The sequence below is a fragment of the Oncorhynchus clarkii genome, chromosome 19 (genome assembly GCF_045791955.1).
Source record: "Oncorhynchus clarkii lewisi isolate Uvic-CL-2024 chromosome 19, UVic_Ocla_1.0, whole genome shotgun sequence".
Lineage (NCBI taxonomy): Eukaryota > Metazoa > Chordata > Actinopteri > Salmoniformes > Salmonidae > Oncorhynchus > Oncorhynchus clarkii.
In genome coordinates this window covers 23,924,815-23,947,664 of record NC_092165.1, presented here as the reverse complement: position 1 = coordinate 23,947,664, position 22,850 = coordinate 23,924,815, and the positions used below count along the sequence as shown (strand labels likewise).

The 22,850-nt window shown below is 40.5% G+C and overlaps 1 protein-coding gene across 1 annotated transcript; it reads left to right on the top strand.

The window, feature by feature from the left end:
- Positions 1–497: 497 nt before the first annotated feature.
- On the top strand, positions 498–19,735 carry LOC139374949 (zinc finger protein 271-like). The gene is made up of 3 exons (XM_071116221.1): positions 498–753; positions 15,297–16,034; positions 16,402–19,735. Exons 2-3 carry the CDS (start codon positions 15,464–15,466, stop codon positions 19,230–19,232), a joined length of 3,402 nt encoding a protein of 1,133 aa, XP_070972322.1. The 5' UTR covers positions 498–753; positions 15,297–15,463; the 3' UTR covers positions 19,233–19,735.
- Positions 19,736–22,850: the final 3,115 nt, after the last annotated feature.

The following is a 22,850-nucleotide window of genomic DNA, read 5'->3' as shown; positions in this document are numbered from 1 at the left end:
CCAAAAAGTGAAATAAGTTTCAGTAAGAATGGATTTTTAGCATTTATTGCAATGGTTATTAATTGTACTGCAGGGATGGATCGGAAGTCTCAGAAAATTGAGGTTGTGGTGGCAGCTGCAGGGAGGTATTTGGGTGTGCGGGACTTGACAGCAGAAGAGTTACAGGATGTGTTAAGTGGTGATGTCAGTGTGATGGCATTAGGTAGGAATAAATACATTTAATTAGTGGAGAAGGGGGGGGTGTTCATTTTATTTTATATCATTTTGAAATTAGTGAGTATAGTGCTAGATGATAGGGTATTTATTTAGTATTGTTCACCTAATACCTTTTTTGCACTATTGGTTAGAGCCTGTAAGTAAGCATTTCACTGTTGTATTCCGCGCACGTGACAAATAAACTTTGATTTGATTTTTCAAGTAAAGTAGAAGGGAGTTGTACTCCAGTCTAGTAGGTGGCGGTAATGCGACAAATTGGATGCCAACTGTCGTTAAATCTCATAGAAGAAGTGCAGTTATGTCTCAAGGATCCCGTATAGATATCGCCACAGAGTAATAACCTCACCAGTATTACCATTTCTCATCTTAAAATTATTTAAACGTAATCACACTGCTAGCATTATGACTAACCTTGAATTAAGACCAAAAAACAAATTATTGTTTTCAATTATTTTTACGTATAGCCAATGTTGACTTGGTGGCAACCGCATCCAGGCCAGCGTCTTCAGAGAGAAGGCAGTTTTCTTGGAGAAGCAGGTATGTAAAAAGGTCCGATTTTGGTTCATATCATTTGTTCACCTTTTAAATACATTGCTAATGTTGCTTTGTCAGGAGAAGTCGAATGTCTAGTCCTGAAATGTACCTACCAATGAGAAACGCGCGCACGCGGTCAAAGTATGTGCATTGTTCGAATCACTTGCAGCCAGCTACGGTAACGTTAGCTAGCAAGAGAACGCCAAACGAACTATATCGCTAGTTAGCCAGTATTGCTAAACAGCTAGGCAATTGAACCTTGAAAAGACTGAATGATTACAAATATTTTACTTTTCAGCATGGTAGCGTTACACATTCTCAAATCGTCAAGCTTGTGAGTGAAATTAACCTACTTAGCGTCTCGTTATGGAACGCCGTTTGGGTCTTTGTGTGTCAAATAAGCTTTTAATTTATTTGACAAGTCAAATAACACCATTTTATTATAGAATAGAATGTTGTTTGTGCTGAATTTGCATGTGCAAGCCAAGCGCCACCATTACGATCAATGTCAAAGCTGTACAATACCGCGTTGGTAAATAAGGCATTATTTGTTCGTCTGTGTGAGCATTTGAAATTAGATCAGGATCAAACGATACAGATGTTATAAGCAACCAGCCTGAAAACAAACAGTAGAAACTGCAATCATTTTCTATATTCTTAGCAATGATTTAGGAATCCATGTGAGTAAGTATTAGCTAGGTAGTCACTTGTTGTTCTCATATTGAAATAACTAGCTAGTCCGACACTTAACCCTGATGCCCAAAACTAACTTTATAAGCAGCCAGCAAGCGTCATTTGACTACTTACTATACAATGGTTTGACTGGACCGAATTATGTTGTGACGCTAGCCACAATAAGGATTAGCCACAATAGTGGATTTTGCAGTTCGCCTTTAAAATAAAAGTCCCTCTTTGAAATTGATGCATACGGTTACAATTGGTGAAATCAGGCCATATTTAGACTTAATCATGTTAAACATGGTTGGAATGTGGAGCAATGAAATAGGGGTATCGGTCTACTTGGTGACACCCAGAGAACACAACTGTGAAGAGTTCACGGAAATATTAGCATCGTAGGTTATTGCGGGACTTTGTGGGAAATCACCTCCACAGTCAGTTTATTGTGCATATTGACATTCATATTGCACTGTACAGCCTTACCCCATCTCATTGATCTCCAATCGTTAGGTATCAGCCTACACAGTACCCTAGTGCTTTTTTCTCCAAAGTCCTTGAGTTATCAGGCTCAAACCATCCACGTTGTATTGTTTTTTTCTCTGGAATAGTGTTCAATACACACGGTAGGTTGACTGGTACAATAAATGTGGCTAAATTAAAAATGTTTTGGTCACATACGCAGATGTTATTGCGAGTGTAGTGAAATGCTTATGCTGCTAGTTCTGACAGTGCAGCAATATCTAACAAGGAATTTTAACAATTCTTCAACAACTACATAATACTCCCTAATACACAGAAATCTAAGTAAAGGAATAAGAATATATAAATATATGGATGAGCAATGACAGAGCGGCATAGGCAAGATGCAATAGATGGTATAAAATACAGTATATCCATATAAGATGAGTAATGCAAGATATGTAAACATTATTAACGTGACTAGTGATCCATTTATTAAAGTGGCCAATGATTTTGAGTCTGTATGTAGGCAGCAGTCTCTCTGTGTTAGTGATGGCTGTTTAACAGTATGATGGCCTTGAGATAGAAGCTGTTTTTCAGTCGCTCTGTCCCAGCTTTGATGAACCTGTACTGACCTCGCCTTCTGGATGGTAGCGGGGTGAACAGGCAGTGGCTCGGGTGGTTGTTGTCCTTGATGATCTATATGGCCTTCCTGTGACATCGGGTGCTGTAAGTGTCCTGGGGGGCAGTAGTTTGCCCCCGGTGATTTCATAGTCCCGCGATAAGAGCTACAACGCTGATGTTCTCTCGGTGTCATTGAATAGACTGATACCCCATGTCATTGATCCACAATCCATAGGTAAGGTTATACAGTGAAATAAGTATGCCCCCAATTCAATTCTAAAGTCTAATACATTCAGTGTGATTTCAACAGATTTTTGTCAAAATAACAAATAGTATTTTGTTGAATTTATATAAGAACATTCCAACCTCGTTTAGCATGATCTTTTCCATTATGGCATGATTCCACTGTTTGTGTTATTTGCATGACTTTCATTGACTTATTTTGAAGGCAAATCGCAAATTCCACTATTGTGGCTAATCCTTATTGTGGCTAGCTCCACATAGGTGGGTCTGACCACCATTAATCAAATAAGAACGGAGTTATAAATTAGAGTATTTTAGATGATGACACTTAACTAGATAGCTAGCTAACTGTAGCTACTGAAACATATGTCGTTTTGCTATGTTTTTGGGGAAGAACATTGCTTGCATCCATCAGCTAGCTAGCTTTTTTACTATCAGCACTGTCCAAAGCTTTCTTATAGCCCAACTACTTTATTTCTTTACAATTGAAACACGTTTAGCATAGACAATGTCATTGTTATGGTAGTCTTAGGCAAACCACTCACTTTTCTCCCAGGTGGTCTATCTGGCTTTGAACTTGGTTGTAGTTGTATGTATGTTTTAAGCTAAGGGTCCCATCTTCTGCTTCCAGAAATTTCACCACCTAGATTACAAGGGTTGGATTTGCAATAAAACATTTCATGGCAGCACAAGGCATGTACAGAATTTAGTGTAATGATTAGCCTCATATAAACTCAGCAAAAAAAAGAAACGTCCCTTTTTCAGGACCCTGCCTTTCAAAGATAATTCGTAAAAATCCAAATAACTTCACAGGTCTTCATTGTAAAGGGTTTAAACACTGTTTCCCATGCTTGTTCAATGAACCATAAACAATTAATGAACAAGCAGTTATGAAAACTTAGGACACTAGAGGCCTTTCTACTGACCAAAATAAACACCAAAAGAAAGATGCCCAGGGTCCCTGCTCATCTGCGTGAACGTGCCTTAGGCATGCTGCAAGGAGGCATGAGGACTGCAGATGTGCCCAGGGAAATACATTGCAATGTCCTTACTGTAAAACGCCTAAAACAGCGCTACAGGGAGACAGGATGGACAGCTGATCGTCATCGCAGTGGCAGACCACGTGTAACAACACCTGCATAGGATCGGTACATCTGAACATCACACCTGCGGGACAGGTACAGGATGGCAACAACAACTGCCCGAGTTACACCAAGAAAGCACAATCACTCCATCAGTGCTCAGACTGTCCGCAATAGGCAAGAGGCTGGGCTGAGGGCTTGTAGGCCTGTTGTAAGGCAGGTCCTCACCAGACATCACCGGCAATAACGTTGCCTATGGACTCAAACCCACTGTCGCTGGACCAGACAGTACTGGCAAAAAGTGTTCTTCACTGACGAGTCACGGTTTTGTCTCACCAGGGGTGATGGTTGGCTTTGCGTTTATCGGTTTGCGTTTATCGTCGAAGGAATGAGCCGAGGCCTGTACTCTGAAGCGGGATTGATGTGGAGGGTCCGTCATTATCTGGGGAGGTGTGTCGCAGCATCATCGAACTGAGCTTGTTGTCATTGCAGGCAATCTCAACGCTGTACGTTACAGGGAAGATATCCTGCTCCCTCATGTGGTACCCTTCCTGCAGGCTCATCCTGACATGACCCTCCAGCATGACTATGCCACCAGCCATACTGCTCGTTCTGTGTGTGATTTCCTGGAATGTTAGTGTTCTGCCATGGCCAGCGAAGAGCCCGGATCTCAATCCCATTGAGCACGTCTGGGACCTGTTGGATCGGAGGGTGAGGGCTAGGGCCATTCTCCCCAGAAATGTCTGGGAATTTGCAGGTGCCTTGGTAGAATAGTGGGGTAACATCTCACAGCAAGAACTGGCAAATCTGGTGCAGTCCATGAGGAGGAGATGCATTGCAGTACTTAATGCAGCTGGTGGCCACACCAGATACTGAATGTTACTTTTGTTTTTGACCCCCACCTTTGTTCAGGGATACATTATTCAATTTATGTTGGTCACATGTCTGTGGAACTTGTTCAGTTTGTCTGTTGTTGAATCTTATGTTCATACAAATATTTACACATGTTAAGTTTGCTGAAAATAAACGCAGTTCACAGTGAGAGGACGTTTCTTTTTTGTTTCTGAGTTTACATTCTCTATTATTGTTGAGCCATATGTTCTCAATTTAAAAATGATATGTAAATAGTGTGAGTTAATCTATTCTCTACTTCAGATGCACAATGCCAAGGTGTGCATTGCGAATGCCCATATACCTAATGCCATTATACTGTAAGCCATTGGTTCCCAACTCCCAACGGTCCATGTCAACTAAGTATCAGTTCTCATTCCTCTTTTCAAAATCATGGGCCTCCACTCTTCTGGGAAGACTTTTCACTAGATGTTGGAACATTCCTGCGGGGACTTGCTTCCATTCACCCAGGAGCATTAGGGAGGTCGGACACTGATGTTGGGCGATTAGTCCTGGCTCTCGGTCAACATTACAATTCATCCCAAATGTGCTTAATGGGCTTGAAGTCAGGACTCTGCAGGTCGGTAAAGTTATTCTACACCGATCTCAAAGAACATTTCTGTATGGACCTTACTTTGCTTTTTCATGCTGAAACAGGAAAGGGCCTTCCCCAAACTGTTGCCACAAAGTTGGAAGCACATAATTGTCTGGAATGGCATTGTATGCCCTAGCGTTAAGATTCCACTTCCCCCTTATTCCTCCTCCACCAAACTTTACAGTTGGCACAATGCATTGGGGCAGGTAGTGTTCTCCTGGCATCCGCTAAACCCAGATTTGTCCTTCGGGCTGCCATATGGTGAAGCGTGATTCATCACTCCAGTGACTGCGTTTCAGCTCTTCCAGATTCCAATGGTGGCAAGCTTTATACCACTCCCAGCTGACGCTTGGCATATCCCATCGTGATCTTAGGCTTGTGTGCGGCTGCTCAGCCATGGAAACCCATTTCATAAAGCTTCAGACGAACACTTCTTGTGCTGACGTTGCTTCCAGAGGCAGTTTGGAACTCTAGTGAGTGTTGCAACCGAGGACAGACTATTTTTTACGTGCTTCAGCACTCGGCGGTCCCATTCTGTGAGCTTGTGTGGCCTACCACTTTGTGTCTGTGCTGTTGTTGCTTCTAGACGTTTCCACTTCACAATAACAGCACCTACAGTTGACCGGGACTACTCTAGCAGGGCAGAAATTTGAGGAACTGACTTGTTGGAAAGATGGTATTTTATGATTGTGCCACATTGAAAGATACCGAGCACTTCAGTAAGGCCGTTCTACTGCCAATGTTTGTCTATGGGGATTGCATGTCTGTGTGCTCTGTTTTATACACCTGTCAGCAATGGGTGTGGCTCACATCCATACATTTCAAGGGGTGTCCACATATGTGTGTGTGTGTACACACTACCGGTCCAAAGTTTTTTTTAGGACACCTACTCATTGATGTGTTTCTTTATTTTTACTGTTTTCTAAATTGTAGAATAATAGTGAAGACATCAAAACTATGAAATAGCACATATGGAATCATGTAGTAACCAAAAAAGTGTTCAACAAATCAAAATATATTTGAGATTCTTCAAATAGCCACCCTTTGACAACAACTTTTAACCTCTGAACCACCCATACCGGATCCGGGATAATTGTCATCAGCAACACTGAATAGCATAGCACCACAGACAAATAACATTACTAGAAAATATTCATGAAATCACAAGTGCAATATTGCAAAACACCCAGTCATCTCAGGTTTTGAAATTATGCTTTACAGCGAAAGCAATACAAGCGTTTGTAAGTATATCGATCGCTCGACAAAACAATAAGTACACTTAGCATCAGGTAACTTAATCGTTTACCTTTGATCTTCGGATGTTTTCACTCACGAGACTCCCAGTTAGACAACAAATGTTCCTTTTGTTCAATAAATATATTTTTTTATATCCAAATACCTCCGTTAGCTTGATGCGTTATGCATAGGAATCCACCGGAAATAGCGGTCACGACAACGCAGACACAAATTCCAAATTATATCCATAATATCGACAGAAACATGGCAAACATTTTTTCTAATCAATCCTCAAGGTGTTTTTCAAATATCTATTCGATACTATATCAACCGGGACAGTTGGCTTTTCACTGGGACCGGGAGGAAAAATGGCTACCTCTCTGTTTAGTGCAAAAATCACACTGAGAGCCAACAACTGACCACTTACGCAATGTGGACGTTTACGCTCATTCTTCTAAATAAAGGCCTGATACTATGTCTAAAGGCTGTAGACACCTTAGTGAAGCCACAGAAGAAGGAATCTGGTTGATATGTGTCAAATTGCTACGCTTTGTCTTGGCCAGGTCGCAGTTGCAAATGAGAACTTGTTCTCAACTAGCCTACCTGGTTAAATAAAGGTGAAATAAAAATAAATAAATAAAATATATTCCTTTCAATGGGCAATAGGGATGCATAGAAAGACAGGGGTTTCAAAATAAGAGTCACTTCCTGATTGGATTTTTCTCAGGATTTCGCCTGCAATATCAGTTCTGTTATAATCACAGACAATATTTTTTACAGTTTTGGAAACTTTAGTGTTTTCTATCCTAAGCTGTCAATTATATGCATTTTCTAGCATCTAGTCCTGAGAAATAGGCAGTTTACTTAGGAGACGTTCTTTTTCCAAAAATAAAAATAGTGCCCCCTAGCTTCAAGAGGTTAACAGCTTCTTTTTACAGAGCGGTCAAATGATTTGCTGCTGATATAGGCATAACACAAACTAATCATTACACTTGTCTTTCTAATTTAAACAAACCTCTTCACCCTCCTTATTGTTGTGAAGTAAAGTGCATAATTATTGCCCATTCATCCATGTGTCATTCAGTGAGGAGAAAGAGATACGCCATAGCGCCTGGCTGGGTACCAATGTCCTACAGCACATTTTCTCAGTGGGTTAAGTTGGGAATACGTGTGACCGCTAATACTTTTCTGTCTGTGATTTTCAAAATTCTGACATACAAACATTTAGGAAAAGTCAGGGAAGGAGCAGGACATGGCATGGCTTTTAATTTTTTTTGTTTATTACAAAGAAAAATGTTTTTACAAATGTCATAGGTCTATGGCGGTTCTAGTGTTAATCAGCTTCTTGATATGCCACACCTGTCAGGTGGCTGGATTATCTTGGCAAAGGAGAAATGCTCAGTAACAGGGATGTAAACAAATTTGTGCACAAAATTTGAGAGAAATAAGCTTTTTGTGCATATGGAACATTTCTGTGATCCTTTGTCAGCTCATGAAACATGGGACCAACGCTTTACATGTTGCATTTTTTCTTTTTTAAAATTCGGTATAGAATCAAGATGTTTATTTGTCTCTCTGTGACTGCTGATAACTTAAGAACAAAGTTCACTACAAATGCAATGCCCCAATGTCTTTGCAATTGTTACAAACAAGCAAATGATAGAAAGGTGCTTGAAATGAAAATGGATAGCTGCCTTAAAGATAAATAGCCTACTACAGTATAGGCTACATAGGCCTATATATTGCCATCATATTGAAATCAGTTTTCTGTTCAATCGAGTTCTATTTAGCAGAGGATGCTCTGATGAAGGCATAACTGCCAAAACGCTTTAGCCTACCAGACCGAAAATAAAAAGTGCTTTGCACTTCACAAAATAGATAGCATCATGAGGAATTAAAATTATGTGGATGTTTTGAAGCAACATCTCAAGATGTAAGTCAGGAAGTTAAATCTTGTTTGCAAATTGGTCTTCCAAATGGACAATGACCCCCAAGCATACTTCCAAAGTTGTGGGAAAATGGCTTAAGGACAACAAAGTCAAGGTATTGGAGTGGCCATCACAAAGCCCTGACCTCAATCCGATTTAGAAAATTTGTGGGCAGAACTGAAAAAGCGTGTGTGAGCAAGGAGGCCTACAAACCTGACTCAGTTACACCAGCTCTGTCAAGAGGAATGGGACAAAATTCACCCAACTTATTGTGGGAAGCTTGTGGAAGGCTACAGGAACGTTTGACCCAAGTTAAACAATTTAAAGGCAATGTTACCAAGTACTAATTGAGTGTATGTAAACTTCTGACCCACTGGGAATGTGATGAAAGAAATGAAAGATTAAATAAATCATTCTCTTTACTATTCTGACATATCACATTCTTAAAATAACGTGGTGATCCTAACTGACCTAAGACAGTGAATTTTTACTAGGATTAAATGTCAGGAATTGTGAATCACTGAGTTTAAATGTATTTGGCTAAGGTGTATGTAAACGTCTGACTTGAACTGTCGATTTTGTTTTTTTTATTTCCATATCTGTGCATAAAAAAAATTATCCACTGCAATCTCAAGCATTTATTTTACTGACACAAAAAGATACCACGTGTCTAGAATATTTTGTTTTGTCGACGTTTGTTAAGTTTACCAACACATTTTCTGTTTCCATCAGGCCTGTCGTAACGACATGTTTTATCCAAGCTACTTTACTCAGCATAAAAAACTTGGATGGAAACTTGGTTACAGTCACATATGGCAGAGCACCCAGCTAATAAAGTTAGACCGCACTTGTTACCCACTCCACAATATATTAAAGGCATATCTGCACCAAAACAAAGTACACATGGCAGTTAGTCTTGCATATAGGGAAAGACATACACAAATAATATGAATACACCCTGAACTTTACTGAAAGGTTAGGGGAGTGCACTCTCATTCAAACCTGAAAACAAAACGCAAGTTACATTGCTATAATAACCCTAACATTACAGCATTCACCTGAGATACTGTCATGATTTATCTGGAGTTACAAAATATAATAAACAAACTGTCATTGTTCTTTCTATCATTCCTCTAATAAAGCAAATAATTTTGAGAGTAGTCCTCCAGTACCTTGAAGTTTCTTTCTGCTCTGACAATCAGGCAAATGTTAGCCTGGTTTTTTGATCTGTTTGTATAGCCAACTCCTATATGCAGCCAACTCTTAAAGTAACATGGCATGACTACAAGAATACAGTAGGAGTTTGCAAGTCATCATAAACATATCTGGGCCCAGGCAAGCCAAATGTCTCTAGCAGGCAACGTTCACTTGCCTGTACACTGTGTGTCCTCTTACCTCTATTCTTAACATCTGGCACATTTAATAAACAGCACAATTGTCAGAAAATTGTCACTTGCCTATCCTGTCTAATTATATACTGGGTGGTTCGGGCCCTGAATGCTGATTGGTTTACAGCCATGGTATATCAGACTGTTTACCACGGGTATGACAAAAATAAGTTTTACTCTTCTAATTAAGTTGGTTACCACCTTGCACATGCTGCTATAAACTGATATAATTACAGTATGGAATTCGCAACAAAATGTTTGTTTAAAATGTGCTAAATGCTTTGCATTGCATTTGGTTAGCTAATTTAGTAGCAAGTTAGCTATCTAGCTAAGGGGTTGGCTCCTTCCAAAATCAAGCTTTCGCTTGGTAACAACTGCAGAGCATCCCCTCCTGTGTCAAGAGCCTTGCTGGCTAATATTTGTATTGTGCATGTAGCAAACTGAGTAGCATTTTTTTAGTTACTTGTATAGTTTGTTCAGAAAATGTTCATGGTGCTCATTAGCATTTAGTTAGCATTCTCTATGAGATGTTACATGTACTTGTTAGCATTATAGCAATGTAACTTGCGTTTTGTTAGCCTTCAAATTACAGAGTATCAGTGGGATTTGAAAACAACACCCCTTGTGTTCCTTGCCATTATCACCGAGTATCCTGGTATGGCACAAGGTCGGTATGACAATCTCAATACCGCCCAAGCCTACATTGCAGGTTTATTTTAACAGCTTTTGAGGATTTTAAATTTAGTAGTTGTCTTCTTCAAAGTTGTTTCGGCGGGTCTCAAAAACCTAAATTAGCATGGCATTAGTTGAATTAAATGTAAGGCTTTGAAAAAATAAAATACACATTTTTATACGCTCAGTGCTCTGACATTTCCAAGCGATACGCTTGTTTTTGTGAGAAATCTCAAAGGGAATTTCAAATTAATATGAAGTGTATATGAAAATACTACATGTCTCAAACTATCCATCTTACCTCTATTGTTTTATGTCTTGCGGATTCGAGAAGATGACATATTCAATGGGAAAGTGAGCCCGTCAGTTAGCCAGTAGCCTTAATTCTTGCACAGAGTCAAGCCTAGTATACGCTTTACAATTTTCCAGATTTTTGACCACTTTTTCTCCATTGATTTAGTCACCCTAATTCTGGACATCCAAAAACTTTTGATTGGCTTATGATCGAGACATGAGGTTTGGACCATTATTTTTCTTAGATCATCTGCACAATTATTTTACCCAGTGGTCAAATTGTATTTTTGATTGGACACAAACCCTACCTGTTAGTTAACAATGTTAGATAGCTAGCTCTCTCGCCAGGTGTCAAAAGTACATTTTCTGAGTCATCTTAATTATTCAATCTGAAAAATAATAACGAACATGAAAACAAATTGTATAAAGTTTCATACCTTAAAGGGAAACTTCACAATTGTTCTACTTCATATTCATCATCTCCAGCATCGCCCAACATCAACATATGTGAAAATTGTGTATTTCTATTTTTAGTTGTAAAAAAGATAGAGGAAGATAAGTGTTTCCAGTGACCCTGGTGTGCATTGTGTGATTTTGACACATTTGTGAGTAGGCATTGCATACTATTTGGTTGTCATTTGAAACATTTTGTTATTTCTTTTTTACATCAAACATAGAAACACACCATTTTCACATATGTTGGTGTTGGTCTGGTGCTGGAGATGAATATGTTGAACAATTTTGAAATTTCCCATTTAAGGATCGGCCCCTTTAAAAAAAATATATATATATATATATTTATTTATTTATTTATTTAAATGGGCCGATCCTTAAATGGGAAATTTCAAAATTGTTCAACATATTCATCTCCAGCAACAGCTGTAAATAAATACATTCGCCTAAAATGACATGCCCAAATCTAACTGTCTTTAGCTCAGTACCTGAAGCAAGGACATGCATATTCTTGATACCATTTCAAAGGAAACAGTTTGTGGAAATGTGAAATTAATGTAGGAGAAAATAACACATAAGATCTGGTAAAAGATAATACCAACAAAAAAAACATGCCTTTTCATCTTCGAAATGCAAGAGAAAAGCCATACATTGAGAGAGGATTCTAGGTGTTCACAAGTTATCAGCAGTGGGTGTGTAAAGTTTGACTGATCCATTGAAGAATTACTTCATTGCACAATATTTTGTATCAGGTCTGCCAGGAGTTTGCCCAAATGTGCCGAATTGGTAAATTTATACATTTTCAAGTACATAACTATAGAGAACATACAAACATGCTATGGTAATAAAAATATATAGTTTACACACTCCCAGGAATGTCATACATGATGGATTGTTAGCTTCACTACAGAATATACATTAACCTTCCCGCATCTAGATGGCCGGGGTGGAGCCAGAGACAGCAAGGGGTTCAAACTGTAGAACCCAGTAACTACGTTTCCTACATTTTAATATAAAAATGGATTTTAACAATCAAAACTATGCTCCATTTTATTTGTGACCCTCAGGATGAGGGCTTTGCTTTTCAGTCCTCTCTGTATCAACACATGCACCAATGACGCACTTATGAACGATCTCTCTACATGGTGAATTTAGCATCGAATAGCCCCTGCGATATGAAAACTTTTCAGGGAAGTCAGGAACCAGTATACTCAGTCAGTTAAAAAGCTAAGGCTAGCTTTTTCAAACAGAAATTTGATTCTAGCACTAATTCTAAAAAGTTTTGGGACACTGTAAAGGCCATGGAGAAAAAGAGCACCTCCTCCCAGCTGCCCACTGCACTGAGGATAGGAAACACTGTCACCACTGATAAATCTACGATAATCGATCATTTCAATATGCATTTTTCTTTGGCTGGCCATGCTTTCCACCTGGCTACCCCTGCCAACATCTCAGCACCCCCTGCTGCAACTTGCCCAATCCCCCCCAGCTTCTCCTTCACCCAAATCCAGACAGCTGATGTTCTGAAAGAGCTCCAAAATCTGGATCCCTACAAATCAGCCAGGCTAGACAGTCTCTAGAATTATCTGCCGAAATTGTTGCAACCCCTATTATAACTGTTATATATAACTATTACTAGCCTATTCAACATCTCATATTGTCTGTGATTCCCAAAGATTGGAAAGCTGCCGTGGTCATCCCCCTCTTCAAAGGGGGAGACACTATAGACCCAAACTGTAATAGACCTATATCCATTCTGCCCTGCCTTTCTAAAATCTTCGAAATCTAAGTTAACAGATCACCGACCATTTCGAATCCCACTGTACCTTCTCCACTATGCAATCTGGTTTCTGAGCTGGTCATGGGTGCACCTCACCCACGCCAAAGGTCCTAAACGATATCATATAATATAATGATAAAAGACAGTGCTGTGCAGCCGTCTTCATCGATCTGGCCAAGGCTTTTGACTCTCAATCACTGCGTTCTTATCTGCAGACTCAACAGCCTTGGTTTCTAAAATGACTACCTCGCTTGGTTCACTAACTACTTCTCAGAGTTCAGTGTGTCAAATCGGAGGGCCTGTTGTCCGGACCTCTGGCAGTCTCTATGGGGGTGCCACAGGGTTCAATTCTCGGGCCAACTCTTTTCTCTGTATATATCAATGATGTCGCTCTTGCTGCTGGTGATTCTCTGATCCACATCTACACAGACGACACCATTCTGTATACCTCTGACCTTTCTTTGGACACTGTGCTAACAAACCTCCAAATGAGCTTTAACACCATAACACTCCTTCCGTGGCTTCCAACTGCTTTTAAATGCTAGTAAAACTAAGTGCATGCTCTTCAACCGATCGTTGCCCGCACCCTCCCACCCTCCCAGCATCAGAATATGTGGACAACTACAAATACCTAGGTGACTGGTTAGACTCTCCATCAAGACTCACATTAAGCATCTCCAATCCGAAATTAAATCTAGAATCGGCTTCCTATTTCACAACCAAGCCTCCTTCACTCATGCTGCCTAACATACCCTCGTAAAACTGACTATCCTACCGATCCTTGACTTCGGCGATGTCATTTACAAAATAGCCTCCAACACTCTACTCAGCAAATTGTATGCAGTCTATCACAGTGCCATCCGTTTTGTCACCAAAGCCCCATTTACTACCCACCACTGCGACCTGTAAGCTCTCGTTGGCTGGCCCTCGCTACTTATTCGTTGCCAAACCCACTGGCTCCAGGTCATCTATAAGTCTTTGCTAGTTAAAGCCCCGCCTTATCTCAGCTCACTGGTCACCATAGCAACACCCACCCGTAGCACACGCTCCAGCAGGTATATTTCAGTGGTCATCCCCAAAGCCAACACTTTCTTTGGCTGCCGTTCCTTCCGGTTCTCTGCTGCCACTGGAACGAATTGCAAAAATCGCTGAAGCTAGAGACTTATATTTCCCTCTCTAACTTTAAGCATCAGCTGTCAGAGCAGTTTACCAATCACTCTACCTGTACATAGCCAATCTGTAAATAGCACACCCAACTACCTCATCCCCATATTATTACTTACCCTCTTGCTCTTTTGCACCCCAGTATCTCTACTTGCACATCATCATCTGCACATCTATCACTCCAGTGTTAATGCTAAATTGTAATTATTTCACCTCAGGCCTACCTCCCTACTCTTCTACATTTGCACAAACTGTACATAGATTTTTCTATTGTGTTATTGACTACATTTGTTTAACTGTTGTTTGTCACACTGCTTTGCTTTATCTTGGCCAGGTTGTAAATGAGAACTTGTTCTCAACTGGCCTACCTGGTTAAATAAAGGTAAAATATAAAGAAAGTATTGGGAAATGCATGTGACATCTTTTTTATAGGAACGATACATCATTTAAAGCATTCATAAGCTTAAAGTAACTGTCCAGTGAAAATCTAACTTTTTAAAGTTAATTTTCTTTTAACTCTTACCCAAATAAGGTTTTTGACTCATCCTACAGTATACTCTTTGTAGCCAAAGCTTAAATTGGAGAAACAAAAAACCCCACCTCAAACTTGTATCATAGTTTCAAAAATGCTTGCCATTTCCTTATAGAACACTATGTAATGTTGGCTCATTGGATAAGCAGGCCAATCAGAGGTCTACTGACATTAATAATTTTAATGACCAACAGCATTCTGTTGGGGTATACCAAATCGGAAAGTACTGGTATGTTCCATCTTTTTGGGAAACTGGGCACTGGTGTTTTGAATTTCGCCAATTAGCCCACTGTTTGATGATGTGATTAAATCAGATGTGATGGTTGACACAACCCTACAGTTGTGGCACTCCAGGAACAAGTCCAATAAATATTGTTTTAAACAATGTTACTGTTTCGGTGGAAATGCTTGTGGTGCCATTCAGTAAACATTTAGTATTTGTTTACCTTAAGCTCATACAGTGTCAGTGGGGAACAAGTGGAGGCAGGCTGATTTTCATTCCCCTTCTGTGTGTGATTTTATTTCAGGAGAGCGAGGACATGTCCTAGATAAATTCTGGGAACCCTGGAGGCAACACTCAGCTTTATTTTCATGTGAGCATCAGCACATATCACACGGAAAGTGGGCAAAATGTCCGAGACATTGCAAAAGTTTGCTGTCTAACCGGTTGTGGTTGTGACGTGAGTAGGGCAATATGAGTCGGGAGAGGGAAACGTTGTTGGACGAAATTGAACTGAGTTTATATACTTTATCTGAGGACAATCTACATTACTTGTGCGACCGTTGTGGAATAGGGGGCAAGGATGGATCAGAAGTCAAAGGAAAGAGTCAACGCTCATTGCGTCGTATAGTAGGGGAGTATTGTGAAAATGTAATCCTAATGGATTCAGAGGACCAGGGAATCTCTCAGTTACTCCAACTGAAAGAAGACATCGAAGGAATACAGAAAGATGCTAGCAATGTGCCAACAAGTCCCAGCCAGTCAGCGACTGTAGAGGTGGACAGCTCACAAGCAAGCTGCGATGGTGAACCGAATGAGGGAGGGGTTTGGCTACCCAACAACAGGCAGTTGGCAGGTCCAGCTCCAGAGTGGCTCATTATACCCCAGCAGAGGGAGTCACTGGTTCCTGGTTGTGACAGTGGAGCCCAGTCGTTACAGCAGGATGCAACAGTGCTGCTGGAGGACTGCAGGTTTATGCTGGGGCAGAGATTCAACATCAAAGTGGAAAAGGAGGAGGATATGATTTCAGTCTTTGCTAATGCAGGTATGAACAGACAGATTGTATTAAAGATCCACTAAAAGTGATAATGACGTCACATTGGACTTGAGAGCACAATTGATATTATCATGCAAAGTTGATATTGTGGAAAGAAGTGGAGGGCACTTAACCAATGTAAGTTGAGGTGCGACCCCCCCCCCCAAAAAAAATGTGCATTGAAATGGGAAAAAGTGCACACTCTCGCTCATCATTAACATTTTATTTAACAGTTAAAGCTTGATGTTCAGATGAAGTTAATTTAATAAGGCTGAAAAATTAATGGTGAGCGAGCTTTGCACCTCTTCCTTTCCGAAGTTGATATAGTGTAACTTGTTGCAGCTACTGACAAGTTTTTCTGTTGTCATTCGTACAGGAGTGTGTCCTCCTGAGTCCTCAGACTCATCAGTGGAGGCATTGTCTACATCAGGCATGCAACACCAGGAAGTTGACAAAGGAAAGAGCCTTCAACGTAAGAAGAGCTCCACAAAACTATCACACCCTCAACGACACCTGCAGGCACATTCTAGAAAGATGTCTTCCCACTGTTCAGATAGCGATGAATGTTTCTCTTCTGTGAGTTCTTACCAATGCCCTGAATGTAAGAAGAGATTCTCTAGCAATGCAGGTCTTCAAAAACACATGCGAATACATAGTGGTGAGAGGCCTTTCCAGTGCTCACAGTGTGACAAGAGTTTCATTAATAGTTCAAATCTTTATCAACACCTGCCAGTGCACTCTGGAGAGAAGCCTCACCACTGCTCTGACTGTGGGCGAACTTTCTCTACAGTGCGGTATTTAACGAAACACAAGCGGCTACATTCAGGGATTAAGCCTTTCTGTTGCCATCAGTGTGACAAGAGGTTCATCAGATCAGACCAGTTAAAAGTCCATATGATGGCACATACTGGGGAGCGGCCTTATCAATGTGGTCAGTGTGAGAAGAGTTTTAAAATGAAGTCAAATCTTAAAGACCACCTGTTATTACACAAGGTGGAGATGTCTCACCACAGCCCTGACTGTGATCAAAGTTTCTCCACTGAGGAAACTTTAAAGGAACACATGCTGTTACACACGGGAGAGAAACCTTTCCACTGTCTGCAATGCGACAAGAGGTCAAATGAGTTAAAAGATCATATGATGACTCATGAGGAGCAGCCTGATTCTCAGCCTAGTTCTGCTAATAGGTCACCAAGTTCCAGACATGAAGAACAAGAATGTCAGGAAATGTCACTTGCTGTCAAAAAAAGCTCTGATCTTATTCAACACCTGCAAGTAAATTCTGGAGAAAAGCCATTCCACTGTCTGCATTGCGAGAATAGGTACAGTATTTCAGAGGAGTTGAAAGAACATATGAAGACTCATGCTGAGGAGCTGCCTGATTCTCAGCCTGGTTCTGAGAATAGATCAATTACCAGAAGTGTAGAAAACCAATGTCAAGAGATGGCCCATACTGTCAAAAAACCTGACTGTAGCCCTGACTATGGAACAGATTTCGCTCAACAAGACAACCTGACAGAACACCAGCAAACACACACTGGGAGAAAGTCTCACCATTGCCCTGAATGTGGGAAAAAATACCATAGCGCTTCACATTTCAAAGAACACCTGCGTTCACACACTGGTGAGAGACCTTACCAGTGTTCTCAGTGTGCGAAGACTTTCACAAAACAAATACATCTTAAGCGGCATCTGTCCTCACACTCTGGAGAGAAACTTTACCATTGTGAAAATTGCAATTTATATTTCTCAAATGCATTGGAATTGAAAAGACACAAGCACACTGGAAAGAAGCCTCACCAATGCTCTGTCTGTAGTGTTAGTTTCCCTGTATTAGAAGATCTAAAAGCACATGAAAGGATTCACACAGAGAATCCTCACCACTGCTCTGACTGCGGGCGAAATTTCTCTACCGCAGGTTGTTTAAAGAAACACAAGCTGTTACATTCAGGAGAGAAACCTTTCCACTGCACACAGTGTGATAAGCGGTACACCAGAGCTGACCAGTTAAAAGATCATATGAAAATACATTCTGAAGAGAAGCCTTACCAATGCCCTGTTTGTGAGAAGAAATTCCATGATTCTAGCAAATTAAAAGTTCACCAGAGAGCAGTGCATACAGCATCTTCTTACATTTGCTCTGACTGTGGAAAGAGCTTTGCTCTACTGGGCAACCTTAATGCCCACCAGCGAACTCACACTGGGGTAAAGCCTCACCAGTGCCCCATCTGTGAAAAGAGATACTCAAAACGATCACATCTTAAAGAACATGTGCGTATACACACTGGTGAGAGACCTTACCAGTGCTCTCAGTGTGAAAAGACTTTCACAACACAAACAGGTCTTAACCATCACCTGTACACACACACTGGAGAGAAGCCCCGTCACCACTGTCCAGACTGTAATGAAAGTTTTACATCTTGGAGACCTTTTAAGAGACATAAACAACAACACACTGGAGAGAAGCCTCACCTGTGCTCTAACTGTGGTCTTACCTTCCTTATAGAAGAAGACCTAAAAGCACACGAAAGGATACACACTGGAGAGAAGCCTCACCACTGTTCTGAGTGCGGGAAAGGATTATCTTCAGAAGGTAATTTGAAAAAACACAAGCGGTTACATACTGGAGAGAAGCCTTTTCATTGTACGTATTGTGATGAGAAGTTCACAAGATCAGATCGGTTGAAAGTTCATATTATGTCGCATAATGGAGAGAAACCATACCAATGTCCTGAATGTGAGAAAAGCTACAATAATTCCACCCAATTGAAAAATCATCAGAGAATAATACATAGACAAGAAAAACCATACCTTTGCTCTGACTGTGGAAAGAGCTTTGGTAAACTAGGCAACCTTACAGACCACCAGCGAATGCATACTGGGGAGAAGCCTTATGTCTGCCCTGAGTGTGGGAAACAGTTTAGCCACGGAAAACACTTAAAGATACATCAGCGTGAACATACTGGAGAAAAACCGTATCAATGTCTTGACTGTGAGAAATGTTTCACCCGGGTAGATTATCTAAAAACACACCAGGTTACGCATAGGCCTCCTCACATGCGCTCTACTGGAGATAAACCCCATCGCTGCTCTGACTGTGGGAAGTGTTTCAGGCAGATTTCTGGCCTTAGAGCACATCAGCAAACCCACACTGGAGAATCTCTTTATGACTGTACTGGATATGAAAAGAGTTTTGTAAACCTGTAAAATCTAAACTTGTGAGAAGCCATACCACTGCTTTGACTATGGGATCAACATTTCCCAATTGGGAACCTTTTTAAGAGACACCAGGTCACAAAACACAATCATTGTCCTATCTGAATAGCTATCTGAATAGTATGATGGCCTGAACATGGAAAAGGAGTGTTAATTATTACTATGTTACCATATTTAGACTTTTACTTTGCTACCATGCTTAGATCACCTTTAGTAGTTGGCATGTAAATATACTGTTTACTTAGCGTAAGAGGTTCACAATAGATAAGCTAGGTATTGCCATACTCAATTAGTACTGACTTGTCAAATATTTGACCAGTAATTCTGGTAGTGGACATCTTGACAGAGACCAAGCATTCCTTAAGGTAGTTAAAGTACCTTTTTTTTCTGTTTTGTTTAGATAAGCTACAATTCTCCTACTCAACTGTAACTTGAAGTGGTTTAAATGTCTGTTTGGTCAATTATTCTGACGTCAGATAATAAAGATACTTTTCCTGTGACACCCATCCAGTCCTTTCAAATGTACTGCATGGACACAGTGTAATAATTGTACCTTTACTGAGCCGAGTCATGTTGCACTGTTCTGGTAACACATCCATAATTGCTGGAACCGTGCTAGAAAGGATTGTGAAAATGAAATGTCAGAGCCAGTACAGGTCTGCTCTAGTGTGCTCATCCTAAAGCTAAATATTATCCTAGAATGCTTGTATTATAGGGGCAGATCTAAGGATGTAGTCTCCCACAATCAATGATTGTGAAAGTTTCAATTGTGCACACTGTTAATTTCACCAGCAGATGGCAGTGTTGGCTTTGACCACATTTGAACATATCCTCTCATCCTCACTGAAAAACACCCAACCATTTATGTTTAAAGCTCATTGATTGCACATTTACTGCTATCATATTGATAACTTTATATATTTTATATTTTGTTTATTTTAAGCAATAGGTTTATAAGCAGAGAGAAATACAATTTATTTACCTGAACTTCAGATGGTACTGAATTAATAAACTTGAACTATGTACACAGTTCAAGTCAGTCACTTTTTATGGGTCCATAACATGTTCAAATAATCTCAGGAACACTCAGGAATCCATACTATGTGCTTCAGTTACCCTGTGTCTCATATATCATGTTTACATTTATATGCCTGAAAGCAGCCTGGCAACTTTCAGAAGAGTATTGAGGAGGCTTTCTCTGTAGTACAGTAGGGTCTGCGTCTCATCAGAACTCATTAGTGCTCAATAAGGTTTAGGTGAGTGAACAGCAGCCAGGGTCGAAACTCTACCCCCTGTTATCCCATTCATCAATATCCACCCCTCTCTCCCTCAAACCCATTGTAGAACAAGCCCTAACTAACCCTGGAGCCTGGGCCCTCCAGCTGAGTACAGGGCCTTGAGATCGTTTAAACAGAACATTCCACAATAACACTTGCCCCTGTTTCAGAGAGAGGCCAGGTCCGTGTGGGCTGCAAGCATTTTACTCAATGGATGATAGGATCCAGGTTCTAGATTTCTGTCTCTAGGTTGACATGGGTTGTTGTTGAGCTCAAATGATCAACTTGATAAACTCTCCATAAACAAAATGTAGTTTACTAGGTCAGGAAAATGAAACAAGGACGCTGTAAAACGATTCTCCAAGCAACTTATCTGAGTCCACAGTGAATTAGTAGTTACCAAACAAGGAATAACTGTACTAGTAACACCAAAGGGAAAACATAATAGAAAGTATTGCGTGCACCAGAAAGCTTATACTCTAGATGAGGGGAATTGAATGATGAGGGACAGTAAAGTTGCGCCAATGTTTTGAATCGTTCACATTTCTGGTAAATGGCTCTATTGACTGATCAACTTTCCTGTGTGATGCAGCTGCTTCCCTAATAACAGGACAGGGCTGGCGGCACTGACAGATTTGCTGCCGTTTACTGAACCACACCTCTGAGGAGACGGTGACACACCCAGTAGTATCACCCATCTCTGGTGCATCGTGCATGGCAGCCATTTTGGGCAGTTGTGTGGTCACTGTGGAAACTGCTGTGCCTGTGACCTCGCCATAATGCTTGAGTAAGTGAATACTGGGTCAGTTTCCTGAGTTTATCCTGATCATGTGACCTAACCAGAAAAAACACTGGTTAAAGTCTATAAGGCCACTGTTGTAGTGAGTTCAGCCGGCTTACACTTCATGAAAATCAGGCTAAACACTAGACTATGGGAGATAATAACAGTTACTGTTCTGTCTCTTTGTCATTGACTCCACATGCTGCCCATCTCTGTTTTTGCTTAATGCCCTTGTTTGGTTTTGCCTTTAAATTGTGTGGTGAAGGCAAGAGATGTCCTGATCCTTCAAGACAATAAATCATCTTGTCAGTTTGAGTCCCTCTGGTTAAATGTCAAATCTGTTTTGAAGTGGACGGCCCATGTTTTTCACATTTTTAAGGTTTGGAGCTGTGGAAATCTCCATGGAAACCTCACTGCCCCACATGGAGAAAAACTGGGATGAGGATGATGACACTTCTTCTCTCTGACTGGCCTTGATTTGATCTGGTCTGAACCAAATCTGAACCAATCATATGTTTGGTTCAAATCCGGTCCGGACCGGCCTATATGTGGCCCATATGTGGTTCAGATTTAATATGGTACCCAGGCTCGAATTACTGGCGCATAGAGCTTGGTAAAACTGCTACAAAGTGGGACTTGAAAGTGGTGTGGTTAAAATCGAGGCGGGAGAGGAAGCGAGCCTGCTACTGCTGTATCAGGACTTTGAAAAATGGCAAGAATCGGCAATTAGAACATTTTATTTATCACATTGACCATATTATTTTTGGGAAGCCCAATTTGACTCTGAGCTCGGACATATAAAGTTTACATGCGAGAACTATTTCTAAGATGCATACTTTCAGATTTTCCAAACTCACTTCCTTGTTTAAATCGTCCACAATGTAGGGGGGAGCTTCTAAGGGTAATGCTAGATGGCGACGGACTGCGAGATCAGCCAATTAAAACCAACGGCTGGTTTCGGCGCTCCTGCCATAGAACTGGTGACAGTTTTTAAGCTTTTGAAACCATAAAATCAATTCTAGTGATGGGTATTGAGTTTTTTTCTGGGCTCCTGAATGGCTCGGTGTTGTAAATGCTTAAACATGTACCTAGAGCCATGAAAAAAATGCTCATCTCCAATGTAAAGCCCAAAAAGCAGTCTATCATGTCAGATTGTGAAATGTGCATTCAAATAGATTTTTACCTGACCAAATTATCAGATCACCTGAATAAAAAAAGTAAGTTTATTTTTAACTCACTGCAACAATCTCCCCACTATTTATTGTTTCTGCAGAGTTTTCACACGCTTTAGCAAAATAATTGTACTGCAGATAATCATTGTTTTGAGCTCAAAAAGCAGTAGTAGCAGTATGCAAATCAGGGAGCTCTTTCACCGAAGTGATTTGGTTCCCGGCGTTCACCAAAAAGAGCCGTTCGTTTGCAAACGACCCATCACTAATTAGTGCATGTAACAGATGGGAGCAATAAATGTTTTATGTTGCGATCTTTAGTTGGCTCCGCTTTCCTATATTAAATGGATACAAAAATATTGTGATATAATGCTTAATTGAG